This window comes from Puma concolor, chromosome B1 (genome assembly GCF_028749965.1).
Source record: "Puma concolor isolate L17-30 chromosome B1, mPumCon1.1.hap2, whole genome shotgun sequence".
NCBI lineage: Eukaryota > Metazoa > Chordata > Mammalia > Carnivora > Felidae > Puma > Puma concolor.
Genome location: NC_141670.1, coordinates 49,871,585 through 49,892,683, shown reverse-complemented (window position 1 = coordinate 49,892,683; position 21,099 = coordinate 49,871,585). Strand labels below are relative to the sequence as shown.

General features: G+C 43.6%; 1 protein-coding gene and 1 long non-coding RNA gene across 9 annotated transcripts in view; one reads left to right on the top strand and one right to left on the bottom strand.

The window, feature by feature from the left end:
* NUGGC (nuclear GTPase, germinal center associated) overlaps positions 1-19,820 on the top strand; it is a 56,662-nt gene extending 36,842 nt beyond the window's left edge. For 7 of the 8 annotated variants that reach the window (XM_086703766.1, XM_086703762.1, XM_025922304.2 and 4 more), the window contains 9 exons: positions 799-904; positions 2,089-2,222; positions 6,361-6,525; positions 10,490-10,647; positions 12,838-12,976; positions 13,896-14,004; positions 14,708-14,844; positions 17,102-17,192; positions 19,577-19,820. In XM_086703766.1, coding sequence (XP_086559892.1) covers positions 799-904; positions 2,089-2,222; positions 6,361-6,525; positions 10,490-10,647; positions 12,838-12,976; positions 13,896-14,004; positions 14,708-14,844; positions 17,102-17,192; positions 19,577-19,716 — 1,179 coding nt within the window. In that variant the 3' untranslated portion in view covers positions 19,717-19,820. The remainder of the gene's footprint in view (positions 1-798; positions 905-2,088; positions 2,223-6,360; positions 6,526-10,489; positions 10,648-12,837; positions 12,977-13,895; positions 14,005-14,707; positions 14,845-17,101; positions 17,193-19,576) is intronic. The other variant, XM_086703767.1, reaches the window with a different exon arrangement.
* On the bottom strand, positions 2,817-11,612 carry LOC147581626 (uncharacterized). The gene is made up of 3 exons (XR_015250097.1): positions 11,494-11,612; positions 10,486-11,252; positions 2,817-4,542 (listed from the first exon to the last, which is right to left on the bottom strand). It is a non-coding gene; the product is annotated as an uncharacterized LOC147581626 (long non-coding RNA).
* Positions 19,821-21,099: the final 1,279 nt, after the last annotated feature.

Genomic DNA, 21,099 nt, shown 5'->3' with positions numbered 1-21,099 from the left:
TAAATAAACATTAAAAATTTTTAAACAAACAAAGAAATAAATAAAAGAAGCAAACCCCAAAAGTCCTGACTTCTAGCACTTGCTGATTCCCACCTTTGCCAATTTCAAGCTACCAGGGTGATGTCACTAAAGGTGGAGTTGGGGAGAGCTGTGTGCCGTGGCTCTCATGTGCTGGTGCAGCACATCGCTGCCTTTGCTGGAGTTGTGCTTTTTTTCTTACCATAAAGCCTGTGGTACTTTTCCCCTCTGTGAACACTTTGGTACACTTTAAACCATTTTCTCTATACATTTCCTTCTAGAATTGGTATTTTTATTTATTTTAAAAATCTTATGTTGGGGGTGGGTTGAGAGAGAGAGAGAGGGAGGGGCAGAGAGAGAGAGAGAGAGAGAGAGAGAGAGAGAGAAGGAGAGAGGGAGAGAGAGAATCCCAAACAGGCTCCATACTATTGGTGCAGAGTGTGACGTGGGGCTCGAACTCCCGAACTGTGAGATCGTGACCTGAGCCGAAATCAAGAGTCGGACACTTAACCTACTGAGCCACTCAGGCACCCCTAAAACTGCTATTTTTACCTCCTGAGAGAATAGTTTCCATGTAGCAGTTTTCTTACAACTTCCAACCTTATGAGGCCTGGACAGATAGGAAGACCTGACGTACAAGGTGTTGTGTGTTCTTTAAGGGGCTGTTGCAGCACCGAAAGTTAGTGAGCTGAAATTTGCTGAAGGCTCTTGTAAGGCCTGTGCATTATTTCCTTTACCATGTTTGAGTATTCTGTTCTCCGTGTGCCGCTCTCACTTCAGAGAAAACTGCCTGCCGACTCCAAGGTTCTGGAAGCCTCCGATCTCGTGTACACAGTCAGCGCCCAGGAGTACTGGCAACAGGCTCTCCTCACCGAGGAGGAAACTGGTAATTGATACATTTTTTATCTCAGTCTCTAAAATTCTCAAGATTGAGCTCTGAATTTCCCTCTCTAGAACTTTCTGCGCCACATTTCCAGCTTGCCACAGTTTCTGTACCTATTAACAAATGTATTTGTTTTTCTCTCTGCATTGTGGTGCCTGAGACAATTCCTCTTTCATCCAAAGTCTACCAAGAGTTGGTAGAGGTCAGTGATTGGGTTGTCCTTTCTCAGTGTTTGGCTTGAGATTCCTCACTCACCCAGCTACAGGTATTCGTATTTACTGAGCTTCTGTTGTATGCTCTGTCTCTGAGGAGGAAGAAGCAGAAGACATGACCCCTTTCTTGTCAGAATTTAAAATCTACATGAGGAGCAAATACTAAGCCATGTGTAAAACATCAAGGTAAAAATAAAGCTTGGTTAAATGGTGCTGTGAGTACAAATCCAAAGAACCTAAAGGTCTGTGTGACTGGAGCACTCAGTGAAAAGTGGGCAAGCAGGCAGGACCCGAGCTTGACGAGACCTGCTTCGAGTTAGCAGGCATCCTGCTTTGGGTGAGACCTGCTTCTCTCTCTCTCTCTGTCCCTGGTGGGATTCCCTCTGTCTCTCTGCCCCTCACTCATTTTCACCCTCTCTCTCTCTCTCAAAAAAAAAAAAAAAAAAAAAGAATTTCCACTTATGGGAATAATGGGAGAAAAGGTAGGAAGAGTCTGTTACCTTCTGACGAACACAGCATTAGGACTAACATGAATCCCACTCAGCAGAGGTTCTCATCCTTTCTACAGCAGGCATGAGTGATTTTCATGTTAAGGGTTATTTGATATAGATGGAGAAGTCTAGGGGGACTGAAGAGCTGAGTATCTCGGATTGTGGGCACCTTTGATTCAACTATTCTGGTGAGTAGCAGGCCAAAGGGAAGTGCCAATGTTTTTAAGCAGCCTGCACTTTTCTACTTACTTTGACTTGTACCGCTAAATAAAATTAGGAGTTAGGAGGCTAACTTCCTTATTGTTGATCCTAGACACGGAGAAAATACCCTCAGAAAAGCTGGTGTAGTGAGTGGGCAGTCAGCCCATGTAGGACCTCAACTGTGGTTAATTCAGACTGCCATTCTGATCTGTTAATTTTTGTGGATTCTATTTGCTGTGAACTCTGGCCTTTTAAAATGGTTTGTGCTGCCTATGAATTCCAGAAATCCCCAAGTTAAGAGGCTATATCAGGAAGAGGCTCTTGGACAAGAAGAGGAGGATGGTGACCAAGTATGTTACTGAAGCCTTTGGTCTGTTGCTCCTCACGGACAGTTTCAACTGCATGGAAAACCTGCCGGTATGAGAGATACCTGTGCATGTATTTTCTGCCTCCCAACCTGAGCAGAACATTCCCTTTTGCAAAGCTAGAAAAATAACTTACGATAATTTTTCTTTTCATATCAAAGGAAGATACTAAGCCCAGAAATTCAAAGCGGACAAAAAGATAATTAGGGGGTTAAAATTGTGACATTTGAGTAAAAAAAGAAACAAATAATATTTTGCATGGGTTGAGAGGAAAATGTAAAATCAATCAGCAGCTGCTTTTACCTCTCCTGAGACTTGAAGAAGATGGAATGTGTTTAAGTGATAACAGAAGTGATCTGTTTCAATCTAGTAGAATATTGGCAATTCTTGGTTATCCTACCAAGGAATGGCTCCAGTACAAAAACTTTTTCGTCTGTCTATGGATTTCCCTTATGCCTTGGTGCCATCAGAATCTCAAACTCAGAGCAGCCTAGCAAAATAATGTGAGGAAGGGATCTAGGAGGGACATTCAGCAAAGAGTTTATGTATTTATCTTCATGATCTAGAATGCAGACCTTCTGAATGGCCAGTTCAAAATTACTTTTCTCATAGTAATGGACAAATTTATCTCTTTGGTGGGTGGCTCTTTTTACCCTAAAATAAGATGGATAGGCTGCTAGGTTAGAGGTTGGGGAGAGTTTGGGAGAAAGATCTGTTGCTGCAATCAGTCACCAAGTGCACTGCTTCTTTGTGAGGGACTGAATATACAAGTAGGAAGTCATATGTTAAACCAGAACTCTGGGGGCACCTGGGTGGCTTAGTTTTTTAAGTGTCTGACTCTCGGTTTTGGCTCCGGTCATGAGCTCACAGTTCATGGGTTCTGGCCCCGTATCGGGCTCTACACTCACAGTGCAGAACCTGCTTGGGATTCTTTCTTTCTCTCTCTCTCTATCTACCCCTCCCCTGCTCTCACTCTATCAAGATAAATAAATAAACTTAAAAAAAACAAAAAAATCAGAACTCTGACTCACAGCCTGTAGCCACCTGCCTAGGAAACCAGCCCCTTATCTACAATAATGAGCTTGGGAGGACAGCCTGCTATAAGTTAGACTCATGGGGAGTCAGACTGCTATCTGACTCCAAGAAGCTAAGCAATAATGTCTATAACAATTAGCCCCAAATGGGCTGATGGGTTAATAATCGGCAACTTTCCTAATCTACATCCCTGCTTCCAGCCAGAGAAGCCAAATATGCACCCTACCGAATCATATAGGATCCTTGCTTCTAGTTAGCCCACCCACAGCTTCCCTGTGCCAGCAGCCTCAGATGGGAGCATACCTGAAAACTTCCCACTCCTCTGCTTGCCTTTGAGTCTCTGCCAAACCCAAGTGATGGTGGCTGACTCTCTTGCTACAGCAAGTTCTGAATAAATAGCCTTTGCAGGTTCTCATTTGGTTGGTGTTTATTTCTACACTTGCTTTCAGCCATCAGATTTGCACAACCAAACTGCCCAATTTTTTGTCATGCAGAAGGAGGTAGGGCCAGAGAAAGTGAACCAGTAGGGCTCTATGAGAGTTCAAGGGGCTGGTCCTGAGAATGTGGGTAGGTATACCCAGTTTGGCCCCATGGAGTGGCCAGGAGGAGCAGATAATGGGGACCTGACCTCAATGTGAAGAGTAAGCAATGCCAACTGTAGACGGCATCTGCAGTTTTGGTCAAATATCTACATTAAAAAAATTCTATATAAAAGTGATATATAGAGAGAGGTTCCCTGTCTTTTTCATCATGTTTCTTATGCCTCATTTTGGCTTAGTTCTGTGACAAAAAAAAAAAAAAAAAAAAAAAAAAAAAACCCAAAAACTAAAAAAATAAAACAAAGCATAAAACAACCTCCTGGAATCTGAGATTCTCTAATTTGACTTTGTCCTCTGAAATACCAGGGAAGTATTTGACCTTCTAACTTCCTGAAAAAGTTCTTCGGGGTGAAAATCGCCTCTCTGCCCAGCAAAAGATTGCTTTTGGAAATGCTGATGGAAAACAAATCAGATGTGGTGCCGTGTGCGGTTGGTTTGTTTTACAAACACAAGGACAAGGCATTTTGCAATCAAACTCAGAAGTGCCCCCCCCCCCCCATGCTCTCCTCTGCTGAGGCAGAGGGGCAGCCCGTGTGGGGATGAAATACCATCCTTGCAGCCAGACTGTAGGCGACAGCAAACACAGGGCAGGGAGCCGGTTGGCACTTCTCGGGTAGCCCTTCAGATAGCCTTTTGCCAGCATTTTCCCTCAAAATTCTTTGGCCTCAGATATTGGTCTCAGTCTTTGTTCATTGATGGAAAGTTGGAAGGCAAGAGTTTTGTCAGTTCCTTTGCATTCTGAAAAAAACAAATCAAACCTAAGAATGTGGTGGTATATCAGTTTTAAGATTATGATTCAAACCAAAAAAAAGAGAGTTTGCATAGTGATTTTAAATGAACAGGGATCTAGTCATTATTTTTATGAATCAGTAGGAAGTTCATTATGACATCTCAGTGTTGAATGAGCCCTGTGTTTATTCATAGTAAATACCAGCTTTTCCTCTTCTAATTATTCCTTTATTTTCAGACCTGCTCTTTCTTATCATTCTTTTGTTTATTCAACAAGGATTTGTTGAGGGTGAGCCTTTGTGAGCATCTTGCCCATAGAGTTTCCATTGGTGACTCCTTTCTTTTTTCCTTTTGATCACCAGTGACACCAAAAACTCAAAAGAATCCAGAAGGCATTCTGAAAGAAAAGTATGGCTTATAGAATTCTTACTGGTGAAAAACTATGGGAATCCCCAGGGTTCGCTGAAAGCTGAATAGTCTCCATAAACTTTAAAACTCGTTTGCTCTAAGACTTACAGAGTGTGGGAGTTTGAGGAACACTTGTTGTCCGGAACATTCAACCTCATTCACTTCAATACAATCAAGATCCAGAAAAGCTCAGTCATTTGTATAAGGTCACACATCAATTTGAGAGCTATTTCTGTCATCACATTTGGAATAGAATTTAAAAGCCCACGTTGTCTAACAGTCTCTCTGGGGCGTTCGTTCACTCCAAATTGTTTGTTAGCCACACATCCTGTGCCATGCCTCAGAATAAACAAACATGAATAACACTGTCCGTGGATCCTTCAGTGAGTTCCAAGTCTAGGGAAGAAGATATGGGATGGGACTGACATAGCACAGCAGGAGGAAGGCTGGAACACAGGGATGTACAAAAAGCAATGGAAGCACAGGAAAGAGAGCGCCAGTTCCACCACATGGGTGCTTTGGAGCTTTGTCTGGAAGGACGGGAAGCTTGTGCAAAGGCATGGGGTCACAAAAGGGATGACACATTTGGGAAATGGTAGCGCATTCAGGAGCAGATACCCTGGGATAGGATGACATCTTGGGCAAAGAGAGAGCTGGTGGTGCTGGAGAAGTTGGTTGAGACCTGGCTATAAAGAGCCTTAAGTGCTGAGCTAAGTAGTATGGCTTCCATCTGCTGCAGGCACTGTGGGGTCCCCCAAGATTCTCACACAGGGAACAACACGACACAATTCCCAATTTGGAACCTAGGGGTCAAGGCTACCACTCCCTTGTATCATTTCAGTAGATCTTTTCCTCCTTGATTAGACTGTATTCTCCTTTGAAGAAAAGGCCTTGTCTTTATTGTTGTGTCCTGTAGCTTTGCTATTCAAAGTATGGCCCAGGGCCCAGAAGAGCAGCATCACCTGGGGGCTTGCTGGAAATGTAGAATCTCAGGTTTTGGGATTTGACCAAATTCTTCCTGTGATTTGCACACATGTTAAAGTTTGAGAAACACTATCCTCAAAAACTGTTTTGTGCCCAGTCAAAATCCACTAAATGTTAGTAGAATCAGATGTCAATGAAAAATATGTTTTAACAGCAATTGGATTTTTATTCTACTAGTTATTCCCTCGAAAAGCCTAATGGTTTACATGCCCAAAGTAAGTTGCAGGAGGCATATATTTATTGTGTTCTCCAATCCACAACACTTAAGGAGATTTGTGCACTGAGAGATGCTTTACTGGGACAATAGAAATCATCTGAGGGTGATTAGCTCAGGCTAAATCTTGTGTTGGTGGATGAGCATAAAGGAAGCAAAGTTTGAGAGAAAGTGTCCTTAGAGAGGAGGTGGCCTTATGCTTCTCTGACCCTTGTCCCTAGAACGAATTCTTGCACATGAGTGGCCTGCGGAGATTTGTGGAAGAGAAGATACAGCTTCTGGAGAAGGTCATTGACCAGTGCTTTGCCCACATCAAAGAGCCTCTGCAAGAAGGAGTCAGAAATGCCAAGGCTTCCTACCGACGGATCCTCGGGACATGCCTGGTGGTGAGTGACCCTTTCCAGGGAGGACCTGTAATATTCGGTGACATCTGCCTTACCTCCAAGCTCGTTTTGCACTATTCCATGGCCTTTGAAGGAACTAAAAAGCTAAAAGAGAGTAGGAGAGGGTGAAAATTGCATACAAGAAAAGCATGTAGTGAGAACTGCCCAATTGTACATGGTGAGGAAAGAGTGCATGGTTCAGTGGAGTTGAGCTGGAATTTCAGATCTGAGGTCTTTCTACCCATCATCCACTGTGTAGCCCTGGGTGAGGCCTGAAACCCATTTAAGCTTGTAGGTTTTTTTCTTCTGCAAAATGAGGTGCTAAATACTTGCCCTACCTATCTTAACGGGGTTGATATAAATGTCAATTCGATTGCACAGTAAGGAAACATCTTGAACCCTCTCACTAGGCATGCAAATTATTTTATCTTTTAATTACTTATATGGGCTTTCTGAGGGATAAAAATGTAAGTGCCAGGCTTTATTTATCTAAGGCTAAGGGGTGGGGAAAAAAGGCGTATCGTATTAGTTGGCTAGGGCTGCATAACATAAAATATCATAGACTGGGTGGTTTAAATGGCAGGCATTTATTCTGACAGTTGTGAAGGTTAGAAGCTCAAGATCAAAGCAGTGCAAGGTTGGTTTCTCCTGGGGCCTCTGTTTTTGGCTTGCAAAAGGCCACCTTCTAGCTGTGTTCTCCCATGGTCTTTTCTCTATGTGTGCCTCCATGGCATCTCTCTCTCTTCGTATAAGGACAGCTGTCCAGTAAGATCAGGACCCACCCGTTAAGTCCTCATTTAACCCTAATTACCTCCCTAAAGGCCCTATCTCCAAATATAGTCACATCAGGGTCAGGGCTTGAACATGTTGATTCAGAGGGATACAGTTCACTCCATAACACCTGTTAAGAGTAAAACGTGATGCACAACACCACTCATGTGACAAAGATGATACAGAAGTATCTAGAGCTGGGAGCAGCACCTAGATTGTATGTTGTTGCCATTGTTTTAATAGGAGTTGGAAAGCTAGAACGTTAGCAGAGAAAAGGTGGTGTGCAATGGGGCTCTACATTTCCGCGGGCTTTTTTATATACACAGATGATACTACCTTTCTAGCATATGATCTCATCTGGGTGCTCTTACCTGCATGGCTTTCGTAAGAGTTTGTTTCGGGATCTAGATCAGTAGGTATGTGCCATGACTGGGATGAGAGGGAAGGAGATGCCTCTGTTATTGGACAGAGAGAAAACGCTAGAAAACTGAAAGCTAAAACAGTAAAGAAGTGGCAATGATCGTGGGGTCATCAGAGAGGACTCTCAGATTTCTGACATAGGAGAAGGAGAGGTGGCATGCCTTCCGTGTGGAAGCGGGCAGCTGAGTGTCCGTGAATGTAGTATGTGCACGAGCATTGGCCCATGCCTTCAGCAAACGTGGAAGAAATGCTGACTCTGGTGCCCAGATACTGGGCACCACTGAGTCAGTCCTCACAACAATTCCGGGTGGTAAACACTCTTATTAGTTTCATTTTATGGCCTTACAGAGGCTGAACAACTCGTCCGTGGCCACATATGGGATCCACATCTACTGCAGGCCTCTCTATTTTCAGAGCCTGGATGCCCAACCCCTACACTTGCCTGTTGCATCTCTGCAAACGATTGCAGCTACTTGTGATTGCCAACCAGTTACGTGATTCAACATTTGTAAATCCCCACAAAAGTAGTGAAGTCTGTCTAATAGCCAGCATCACCTTGCCAACTCTGGAGTGAGCCTCCTTAGGAGTGGGTCCTCTGGCCCCATTCTGGTGACTGTAACCCCAGCCAGTGCCTGACAGAGCCTCATGGAGAAGACCTGAGCCAGCACTGGCCCGCTGTTGGGAAAGGTCAGCCTGTGCATGCGGTCTTTCAATCCCCACTTGGCCACATAAGAATGGGCCTTGGGCCTGGACCACTTCCTTACCAAGAGATAAAGAGCCCTCACAGCCTGTCCTGGGCTTATCGCCTTGTGTGGAAATATTCTTCCCTGTTTTATGCTCAGTGTGTACTTCTTTGTTCTGCTTAGTATAGGCGGCCAAGGCCCTTGGGCTAGCTCCCAGTTTTCTGTATTTCAGATCCTGTGGGGGAGGGCTTGGGTCCTTCTACATTGTGGGATCCCATATTGTGGGATCACCTGCATTGGCTGTGGAGGGGGTCTGCTGGCCACAGGGACCCGTGTGTTGCAAAGGGCTGGATCTTGTGCACACTTTTTCTCCTCTTGCTGTAAGTAAATGCTGTACTGCCTGAGCCTAGTGTGAATATTGTCTGTTCTCAGTGACCTTGAATCATGTGCTTGTCTCTTTTCTGGGTGGTGTTTATCTGCCTTTTAACCTTGGCCACACAGCCTGGCCATCTAGTGAACAGTGAAACAGCAACTGAGCTATATCTGAATTCCTGACCCACAGAGCTGGTGAGAGATAATAAATAATTGCTTATTTATTTCATCAGGCCTGGGGTAAGTAAGTGACTCTGGGGAGAACTGTTTCTATATGATGGTAAAAGATCCCAGATCACCAAAAGTGAGTAAGTAGGTTCTGAGAAAGCAAAGGCACAAAGCGGAGACCATTCCTTTGAGACAATTTGCTCATAGAAGGAACATCTTCAGACCTTCGCTAGGATGTCATCCCGTGAACTGTCCCCCGTCTCACCAGTTCTTTTTTTTTTTTTTAATTTTTTTTTTCAACGTTTATTTATTTTTGGGACAGAGAGAGACAGAGCATGAACGGGCGAGGGGCAGAGAGAGAGGGAGACACAGAATCGGAAACAGGCTCCAGGCTCTGAGCCATCAGCCCAGAGCCTGACGCGGGGCTCGAACTCACGGACCGCGAGATCGTGACCTGGCTGAAGTCGGACGCTTAACCGATTGCGCCACCCAGGCGCCCCTCACCAGTTCTTAAATGGTGTTTTTCTCTGTAACTACAGACATGTCTCAGGTGTCTTGGATAGGACACTTTCCTCTGTGATCAGAAATTTGGGCAAACATTATATGTTACCATCATATTATTATGTAACATAGTAAACTAACCTAAATATCTAACCAGAAGAGAATGGTAAAATAAATTGGGATATATCCACATGATATTATGTGGTTATTGAAACAATTTTTGCAAGCATTTACAATGACTTGAGGAAATGTTCATGTTATACTATTAAGTGAAAAGAGCAGAATATTAAAATGAATATATATATATTTATAGTATGATGCCAATTGTATTATGCTACATGACCATGCACTTGAAACAGATTTCCTTAAAGCATATATCATTGATTGATCACAAGGACCTCCACTAAAATTTTGGTCAGTGCAAATATATTTTTATTCCCCTTACTAAGAATCACCATCTGGCTAAGATTTATCAATGTCTCGTGTGGCTCTAGCTTCATTGTATTTTTTTGCCTCTGATTTTTGAATTTATTTCTCTGGGAAAAAATGTTATGAAGATGTACAAATCAAATTAAATTTTATTAGGCATTCAACAAAAAGTATTTAAAAACTTGGACTATGCTTGGAAGGTCTGAAACATATACTCCCAGTAGGGTCATAGCACATTTTCATTTAATAATTGTTCATTTAAGCACTACTTGCTTATGCTGTTGCCAGATGGTAAGAACATCAAGGCAGATAAGACACTGTTTGTGTCCACAACGAGCAGCTGTTCTGGTGGAGAAGCACAATGAGTAAACAGATAAATAGAAACTGTATGAGGAGACTTGTGATCAAGGAAGCACAAGACGCTCCGGAAGCCAGGGCAGCCGCCAACTCAGGCGTGACTGCTGTGCCCTCTGTCTGGCTCAAGAGTATGCTGAAACATGAAGCTGTCCCTTCTCTTCCCTGTGATTCTTGGTCATAGCCTGTGGCCAAAGGCAATACAATTCTGATCCTGTGACATTGTAGTTAATGTTTACTAACTATTAACTTATTGTTTAATTACCTAGAGGAGTAGAGGAAACCAGGGCTTTCATCAGACTCTGAAAGCTGTTTGCCTGAAAAATGGCATCTATGCCTCCAGGACTCTTGCAAGAATAGATCTGAACGAAGCCATCACTCAGCCCATCTATGACCAGATCGATCCCGTTTTTGGAGGCATTTTTAGGTAAAAGATCCTTTCTCTTGCCCCTTTGTGAACAAACATCTGAAGAGCATTGGGCTGGAGTCTCCGCTTTATAAGAATTTGTACTTTGGATCTGGAAGCGTGAAGAGTAGCTTGCAACTTGAGGAGGAAAGCTTAGTCTCTGGAAAAACACAAAAGCCTTCTTGGTTTGGTTAGTTAATTTCTCGTGGCGACCTGGAGTACAGATGGAGATGTTACTTTTAGACTAATATTATGATTCCCATTATTTTTCAAATATACATGCAGCAAGGGATACATTTTCTTATGGATCTGAGCCCAGGACAGGTTATTTTGGTTGGAGAGTGTGGAGTTAAGCAAACACATGGCCTTTGTAAATTTCCCCAAATGCAAAACTGCAAAGTGGCTGACTGATGACTCTGTGTTTGTTTTTGACATACTGCATGCTTGCTGACTTACTAGCTGTCTGAGCTTCGTGGTGCCTCCTCCTTCCCTCCTTCCTTGACCTCTAATCCTTTTCTCCACCTACAGAAACAGAATTTCCTAATCCCTTAGTGCAAGAGCCTGCCCCCAGTCTCCTTCCTTGGCCTCTGGCATTTCACCACCTGCTGCTGCTCGAACCATTCTACCTTTGCTTGATTCTTTTTTTTTTTAAATTTTTTTTTTTCAACGTTTATTATTTTTGGGACAGAGAGAGACAGAGCATGAACGGGGGAAGGGCAGAGAGAGGGAGACACAGAATCGGAAACAGGCTCCAGGCTCCGAGCCATCAGCCCAGAGCCTGACGCGGGGCTCGAACTCACGGACGGCGAGATCGTGACCTGGCTGAAGTCGGACGCTTAACCGACTGCGCCACCCAGGCGCCCCTACCTTTGCTTGATTCTTACTCAGTGTTCCCCTACTCTGCCCCCACCTTCCTTTAACTCCTTTGGGGTCATGCCATTCCATCTACCCTATCTCAGTTTACAAGTCTGTAGGATAAACTCCAAATTATTATTTTTTTTTAATTTTTTTTTCAACGTTTATTTATTTTTGGGACAGAGAGAGACAGAGCATGAACGGGGGAGGGGCAGAGAGAGAGGGAGACACAGAATCGGAAGCAGGTTCTAGGCTCTGAGCCATCAGCCCAGAGCCCGACGCGGGGCTCGAACTCACGGACCGCGAGATCGTGACCTGGCTGAAGTCGGACGCTTGACCGACTGCGCCACCCAGGCGCCCCAAAACTCCAAATTATTTACAATGGCATTCAAGACATCCCACCTGCCTCTAACTGGCCTTTCCACTCTATCCCAGTCCTGTTGCTCAGTACCAGCCTCCTGCTTCAGCCAGCCTGGAGGGTAACAAAGAGCAAGCGAGATGTACCAGGAACTGTGCTAAGCTCTGTGCGCACATGATCTCATCAGATCCTCTCAATAACCCTCTGAAGGGCCTGCTGTCTATCTACAAGTGGACAAGCTGAGATTTAGAGGACTTTGGACAGCTTTCCCAATGTCAGTCAGCTCTTAAGTAGAGAGCTAGGAGTTCAAGTCTATGCTCTCTCCTCTATAACCTGCTGCTTCTTCCTCCTGGGATGTTCTGAAAATTTTGTTCACTACGTTGTCCCCATGGGGAATAGCCCTTCCTTGTTTTCACTTCCCTAAATCTTATCCATCTTTTAAAATGTAGTTCAGGGGTGTCTGCGTGTCTCAGCCCTTTGAACATCCGACTCTTGATTTCGGCTCAGGTCACAATCTCATGCCCCATGTTAGGCTCTGCAGTGAGAGCCCAGAGCCTGCTTGGGATTCTTGCTCTCCCTCTGTCTCTCTGTCTCTCTCCTTCATTCTCTCTCTCTCAAAATAAATAAACATTAAAAAAATGTAGTTTAAGTCCCACACTTGCAAATGGAAACACCTTGGCAGTGGGAAGACTGACCTTTGAGGCTAAACAGATCACTGTACAAAGTAGCCTGGCTCTGCCACTTGCTAGCTGTGTGACTGTGAACACAACAGCTGTCTTCTCTGAACCTCAGTTTTCTTGTCTGTAAAATGGGTTTCACAGACTTTTAGGTGCAGGACCTGGCACAGAACAGTGCCTGGCACCAGTAGGAATTCAGTACCTATTCATTCTCATCCCCCTGTCTTAAAAGTGAATAAAAGGATACCAGCTAGTTTCCTTTTGTTTTAGCCCCACGGTGGCCACGTTGTCTCTTAACGTTTTATACTGTTTCTTCTGTAGAGCTGGAAAGCCCACTGGGTCAGCATTGCTGCCTCACGTAGAAGCTTTTAAGCACTCTCTACAGGAGAAAATGATGGAAATTGGAATAAGAAGTGGCTGGAAATATGATAGTTACAAAAAAAGTTTTCTGATCCAGGAGGTAAGATCCCTGTAAAACGAAGAGGGCAGTGACGTTGGGCAGTGGCTTTCTTACCAGCAGGATTCCAGAAGTATTGCATGTCTCTCCCCCCTGCTCTCCTGGAGTGCCAAGGTCTGGGCACGTCTTGTAGCAAGTGCTGTGAGACACAACACACAGTGTGTGGGGTGGCCCTTAGACTGCCATGAGGATGTAGGACGGGACACCAAGCCAGCTCTATGCCACTGGGAAGCAACCAGCAGTAAGTGCCGAGGTTGGAAAGGAGACTCAGTTCCCAAGAAGAATATTCAAAGAATCTTTAGAGGCACAAACATTTGAATCCACCTGTAACATCCACTTGTAACTGACCTTCAATCATTTTTGCCAATATTATAAAGTCATTATTCACAGCAATGAAGCTTAAAGAAGAGTCTTTTTTTTTTTTTTTTTTTTTGTACATCATTTGTTAGTTTTGAGTCCTCAAGACTCTTGTCTGTGACCCATTTTCCTCTAGCCTGTCTTAGTCTATTCAGGATGCTATAACAAAATGCTGTAAATGAGGTAGGGTATACACAACAGAAATTTATTCCTCACAGGAGGCTGGAAGTACAAGGTCAAGGCGCAGGCAGAGTTGGTGGCTGGTGAGGGTCCACTTCCCAGTTCATATATGATGGTCTTCTCACCATCACCTCACCTTAGCAGGGGCAAAGGAACTTGCTATTTGAGTCATTTGTAAGTGCCAGGCATGGTAGGAAACACTTTGGGATATAAAGATGCTAAGACAGAGTTCCTGCCTATGAGAAGCTCACAGCCTCATTGGGGAAATGACATGGAAACAGCCAAGCATAACATAAAGCAGAAGGAAATGGTGGCCACACACAGGAACACCCACTTCTATCGAAGGAATTGTCACAAATGGCCTTTTGTTAATGTGGATTCTCAGATAAGTGCCATCCTGGGAGGCCTGGAAGATTACATCCTCAGAAAGAAGAGGAGGATCTATGAGTCTCTCACCACCTCTGTTCAGAGCGACCTGAAGCCCTGTTATGAAGGTGGGCGCTCCAGAGGGCGACATGTCTATTTCCTCTGGGGTCTTTCTGTCAGCTCCTTCAGCGTCCTTTTCTTCTGCTCTCCTCTCAAAGTATTTGTCCTCCTGCATCCTAAATCCCTCTCATACTCTTAGTCCACAAATTGAAAACCAAATAACTTTAAGGGTCAGGGGACAGGTGACCCATGAATCAGTTTTATCTGTGTGTTTCCAGTGCTTTCTGCCCACCCTGTGTCTATTCACCCTGCTTCTCCTCTCCTCGCTGCATCTCACCTGGTTAAACTATTGAATCCACTATCTGATTCTCATTCTTATTCCCATTAAGTATTTGTAACCTACCTTCCAGCTCCTTCTTGTTTTGGCGGTCCCATTGTTTTTTTCTGGTCGCGGTGGTGGGGGGGTGCATGGGAATTTTGTAAACTTCTGCTTAATTCATCCATTAGATTTTCTGAATGACAGTTATCTAAATTCTGAGAGTGCTGATCTTTTGTATCATATTATGATTAAACAACTTCCACTGTGTGGAAAATGGTGCCACATATATGAATATATGTGTGTGTATGTACGTATGTATGTGTGTGTCTGTGTACACATACATATGTGTGTGCATACATAGTTTTTGTTTGTTTGCTTGCCTTTCTTTCTGATGCTAAAGATTTCTCTGCAAGTCCTTGTTGTGGTGTGACTGTAGCTATCATTTTTGCCAGAGGCCGCTCAGATTGCTGGCAAAAAAGCGTGTGAGAGAATGAAAGACGTCATCAGGAGAGGGGTGGACCGGCAGGTGGCCGAGGGCATGTTTGAAAGGGCTGAAGAAAGAATGCAGCACCAATTTCAACAACTGAAGGTATTCAACACCCACAGTCTGAATTCCAGCCCCAAAGAGACTTCTTGGAGGGAGCCAAAGAAGCAGGGGCGGACGGTGGAAGAGGTGATAGTCATTCGGGTCCAAAAAGGGCTGATACCTTCTGTAAAGTGGCCCCAACTGATGCCTACGATGCCAGGAGAAGAGGCCAGCTGGCACTTGGCATTCCCCCTTCCCCACCACTGCATCCTGGTGTTGGGGTCTCTCTGGGACTGTGACTTCAGAAATGCAGCCCCTCCGGCTCTCTCTCCTGTCTTTCCTCTTTACCAGGTCACCAGCAGAACAACGGTAATAGGGGTCCTTAAGCTTTTGACATAGCTCATTTAACCCCCAGAAAGCCTGGGAGGTAGGGACTATTATTGTTCTCGTTTTACAGATAAGAAAACTGAGGTAGAGAGAGAGAGAGGTATAGCGACAGGCCACATAGTTACTAAGTTGTAGAGCCAGGTTTGGGACTAGGTAACCCAGCTCCAGCGTCTCTGTCTCTGACAATAGCATAATCTCCAGATGGATTTTTTGAAATGAGGGAAATGTCTAGTCTACATGAAACATCAATAAATAAATGCCAATAAACTATCATACGTCAGTCACCTTTGACACCTAGCATAGATTTAGGTCTGATTCTATCTCAGAAAACAGTTCTAAGAGTTTCCTTGAACCTAATGCCTCTGTCAAGTACGCTTGAGCCATCTTGTCTCAGCTCTGGGTCTCTTTGCTTGCCAACCCCCTCCCAAGTAATAAAAATTCTTTGTTTTAGTCCGAGCCACTGTTGGCCTCTCCATGGCCATGTGCATTTCCAAATTCTTCTGCCTCAGTCCAGACTTAGCTGACCCTCTCCTAAGCTGGCTACTTGTTATTTCCATTCACCTCTCAACCAACCTACTTCCTGAAATGTCTGCAACTTACTTAGGCTCAATCTTGTGTCCCCCACCCAGACCCCTATCCCCACCCCACTGCAGTTTTGGAAAAATACCATTCTCTATAATACAAAGTGTACAATTTCTCTCAGAAGGAGCTAAGAGGTGTTTCGTTTGCCAGTTGCAGTTTACTTTTTGTCATTTAATATGTTATCATAGTCTACAAATACTTGCATAAAATTGGCCAAACTCTACAGCATGCAGTCCCCATTTGGTATATAGAAATTGGCCCTGGGGCACCTGGGTGGCTCAATTGGTTAGGCGTCCGAATCTTGGTTTTGGCTCAGGTCATGATCTCATGGTTTGTGGGTTCAAGTCCTGCATTGGGCTCTGCTCTGACAGCACAGAGCCTGCTGGGATTGTCTCTCTCCCTCTCTCTTTGCTCCTTCCCTGCTCATGGCCCCTCTCTCTCTCACTCAAAAATAAATAAACTTTAAGAAAAGAAATTAGTTCTTATCATACCCCCCAAAAACAATTCCACTAAAAAAAAATGATTAGTACGTTGATCATATACAAATGCATCTTGAATGACAGAAATGTGGCAAATTGAAAGTGGGCAAAGACACAGAGTGACCCCATTCCTTGATCTTATGGACAAGGAGGCTGAAGCCCAGAGGGCCTGTGTTACTAGCTCAAGGCTCACAGCTAGAGCTGGGACTAGAGTTTAGGGTTCTTGGCCTGGTGTGTTGAGGAAAAAAACAAGAGTCAGGAGACCCAGGCTCAAAATACTATGTCAGTCTAGATGAAAGAGTCAGGTGTTTTTCAGAGGTAGACAAGAGATGGTTAGAAGAGGGAAAATGGTTTGCATTCATAGAAGGACTGATACAAGAAAGAAGAAATTTCTCAGGCAGTTGGGACGAAGAATCAGGAATGTCAAATATGATGTGCTGCACAAAGCAGGTATTCAATAAACATCTTTCCAGTGACTAAATGCACGATAGCATCGCGGGCTAGTGACCAGCTCTTTTTCTCTTTTTCCATCTCTGCGATTGCTGTTTTCTCCCCACTGCCCCTCCCCCCCCACCTCCATGAAGCCTCCTTAGCTCCTGACTCAATTGGTCAGCACCAGAGAGGTCCAATCGCATATGAATCTTGATAGACAGGAAAGGAGATGCTGAGACAAGTAGGACCCCACAGAAATGTTGCTCTGAGGGTTCCTGAGCCACTTGCTGCACTCTAAAGTAGCCCACTCTTGGAACTGACTTTGATTTTGGCACCCCCAGTCTGCACAATTTGTGGGGGATTGGTTGGGGTCCCTTTCCTAAGATAACTTTTCCTTGGACTGTGCCTTCCTAACAGAATGACCATGCTTTGTTGTATAGAATGGAATCACGGAGAAGGTGAAGGGAAGTATCGCCACCATGCTGACCCTTGCTTCATCCCAGGGGGATGGTCTCTACAAGGAGCTTGCAGGTAAATACATAAAACTTTTGCATAAGCGATGACCTTGTGGGCACCCCTAGCTGTGGTTGCTCTTTGCTGGATTTAAAGAAATCAATTAGGAAGAATTTCCAGGGCATGGGATAGAGATGATGATGACGATGATGATGATGATGAAGATGATGATGATGATGATGATGATGAAAACAATGACTACCCCACCCTTTGCTGAGCACCCGCCCAAGACCATGCATTATACTCGGGCTCTGTGTGCAGCATCTCGGATAATTCTCATGTTAGCCCTCAGAGGGAGATGCTGTTGCTCCCTTTTGCACACGCGGAAACAGAGACACAGGTTAGATTATGTGCCCAAGGATCTGTGGCTGGAAAGTGGCAAATTCAAATCGATACCTCTGCTCTGCAGTCTCCATAAATCCATTGTTTTGAGTACGTACCTTTTCATGAAAAGCCTCATATTCTGCTGGTGGTAGAGAAAGGTTTCTCTTCATGGACCAGGAGCCTGAGAATTCAATAGCAGCTGCCAGCAACCATCTCTATTCCATGCCATGAGCTCCCCCAGGCCTCCCGGTGTGAACTGGAGGGTATAAACTGGTACAAAAAGCAATCAGGACATTTGTAGCCAAGTCAAAAATGCACATATCCTTTGACCCAGCAATCCTACTTCGAGGAATCTATCCTGTGGTATCCTCATACATGAGAAGAATGGCACGTGGACAGGGTTATTCAGGGCACCATTGTTTTAGGATGGCAAACATTGGAACAACTCCAATATCCATCAGTAGAGCATTGGTTAAGTTAACTTAGGTACACAACTAGGGGAGGACCATGCGATTGTTAGAAAGAATAAAGTGGCTTTTTATACAGAGTTAGTGGTGTGAAACAATCTCCAAAACATGTAAAGTGAAAAAGAGCAAGGTGAAAAACTGTGTGGAATACATTGCCATCTGTGAGAGAAGAAAAGGAAACACGTATGTATATGCATACAAATTTCCATGGGATACACAAGAAACTGTCCACACTGGTTGTCTCTAAGGAGAGGAACTAGGAGCCTGGAGGACACAGAGGACGGGAGACTTATTTTTCACTCCATATGTTTTGTGCCTTTTAATTGTTAAACTCTGCGCACAAGTGCCTGCTGGGAAAAAAAATGGATCTGATGCCATTGCTGTATATCATTGGATATGTCATGGTGAAAGTGGTCGGAGCTATTTCTAAAGTAAAAGCCACAGTTGCTGCTTCTAACCATCTGTCTTACACATATCTCTTGCTGTGGAAATGATTATTCCCCATTTCAGGTTGGTTAGACAGACATCTAACCTGTTCCTAATGGTCTTTTGGGAAGGTCATACAACACCCTCTCACTCTACTTTATGGAACTCTCTCATGACCTTCTGTCTAGGCCTTCACAGGAGCCTGTTTTAAGATTACAGTCATCCAGTTGTGTCTTCCTTAAAGAACTCCTGCTCACCAAAGGTCTTTCAACTATCTAGGTCTCCCACACAAAAAAATGTTCCCCTGAGTTTAATGTAAATTGCTCCTGCCATAATTTAAGATCATTTCCCTTTCTTCCCATCAACAATAAAATATATACTATGTAGGGAGTACTGTGCCAGAGGACAGAGGTCTAAAACAGTCCCTGCTCTGAGTATTACTTGGTTGGTAAAAAGATGTGTGAGAATATAAATTAAAATAGTAAAATGGAAATTCCCTCTTTTCTGGAGGAGACCAAGATTTTGATCTAGCCAGGCCTTCAACTAATTAGATGAGGCCCACCCACATTGTAAAGGACAGTCTGCTTTTCTCAAGGTCTAATGATTTAAATGTAAATCTCATCCAAAAATATGTTCACAGAAACATCCAGAATAGTGTTTGGCCAAATAACTGGGCACTATAGCCTGGACAAGTTGACACATAAAATTAGCCATTATAAGGATATATGATTGCAGATCACAACGTGAAAACCTGAGCTGAGATGTCAAAACAGCAAATTCACTTAGAATGAGAACTGCTGGGAGCAGGGGGATCAGGGGAAGGAGAGAGAAGCCTGGAGAGGACTGAGGGGGAGGTTTGTTGTGTAGGTGGGCTTGGTATCTCCTTCCCCTGAGCTCTTGTGAAGACTCGGTGATTTCCTAGACCATTTTATGTGTCGGTTTGTGTTTCTTTTGAAGGGTGACTGCTATGCTGAGATAAGCCTTAAGAGCCAGAATGCCCAGTTTGATCAGGCTTTTTATACAATAAATTGATCAGATGGACCATCTGATCTCTAAGTCCATTCCAGATGTCACATTCTGGGACAAGTGACCCAGGTCCTAGCAAGATTCTCAGGAGGTCTGTTTTCTGGGGACATTTCTGAAAAGGACACTAGTTCTTGATGCATGCTTTCTGCTCTTGTGTAGACGTCAAAAGTGAATACAAGGAGATGGAGAAGCTACACAGAGGCCTGAGGGAGGTGGCTGAGAACGCGGTGCTACGGAGAGGCATGCAGGATTTCCTTCTGAAGATGTCCCCGAGCAAAGTTGTTCCCCCCAAATCATAAACATAATTCATAGGGCTTAGCACCAAGTAGATGAAAAACAAGCCTGGAGCCAAACAACCAGAGTTACTTGTGTTTTTAAAAATCTAATAAAGAATATCTCCCAACTGTTTGGACTTTATATACAACATAAAACTCAAAATACTGTTACTCCTGGCATAAGCTGACTGCTGAATAACATTACTTCCTTTGTATTCTGTAGCCAAAAAGCATCATCTTGAATTCCTAATGGAGTTCTAAAATTTTAGGGACAAGAAGCTCATGCTTCCGCAAAGAAAAATATCAAAACATTGAACAACTTAACTATTATGGAAAAAAGTGTTGCAAAATAAAGCTTTAGGGACCTAATTCTACTTCCCATTTTAATATCTATGACTCTTTTGGGTAAGGAAGTAACATTGTGCCATGGAAACAACATGAATTAGAGAACAGATGAGGGACCTGGCTTTACCACTTCCCAGGAGTGCTATTTATGGTCAGCACTTCTCAAACATTTTGATCTCAGGACCCTACACACTTGTTTGTGTGGGTTATAACTATTGATATTTACTGTATTCAAAATTAAAACTGAGAACAATTGGAAACAATTATTTACTAATTCACTTAAAATAAACTTATTACATATTAATACAAAAACATATTTTTAAGTTTATTTATTCTGAGAGAGAGGCAACACAAGTGAGGGAGGAGCAGAGAGAGAAAGAGAGAGAGAATCCCAAGCAGGCTCTGCACTGTCAGTGCAGAGCCCAATGTGGGGCTTGAACTCACAAACCATGGGATCATCACCTGAGCTTGAAATCAGGAGTCAGATGCTTAACCAACTGAGCCACCTGGGCACCTCCCCCCCCCAAAACACATTTTTATGAAAAAAACATTTTCAAAAAATTTAGTGAGAAGAGTGACATTATTTACACTTTGGCAAATCTCTTTACTCTCTGACTTAATAAAAGACAGCTGGATTCTTGTATCTGTTTCTGCTTCTGTCAGGACATGTTTTTGGTTGACGTATATGAAGAAAATATAGATTCACGTGGTATAGAGTTAGAATATGGAAGAATATTTTACTTACTTATTTTTTAAAAATTTGTTTATTTATTTTGAGGAAGAGAGTGAGCACAAATGGAGGGAGCAGCAGAGAGAGAGGGAGAGAAAGAATCCCAAGCAGGCTCCGTGCTGTCAGCACAAAGCCCCAAAACTGTGAGATCATCACCTGAGCTGAAAGCAAGAGTCAGACTCTTAACTGACTAAGCCACTCAGGCGCCCCTGGAAGAGTATTTTAATAGCCTTTTCAGATAATTTTTGTATATTTTTCTTTGATACAATAATCTTGATAGTTTCTTAACTATTCTAAGATAGTTTCTTAAAGGTTAGTCGCAGTATAGAATC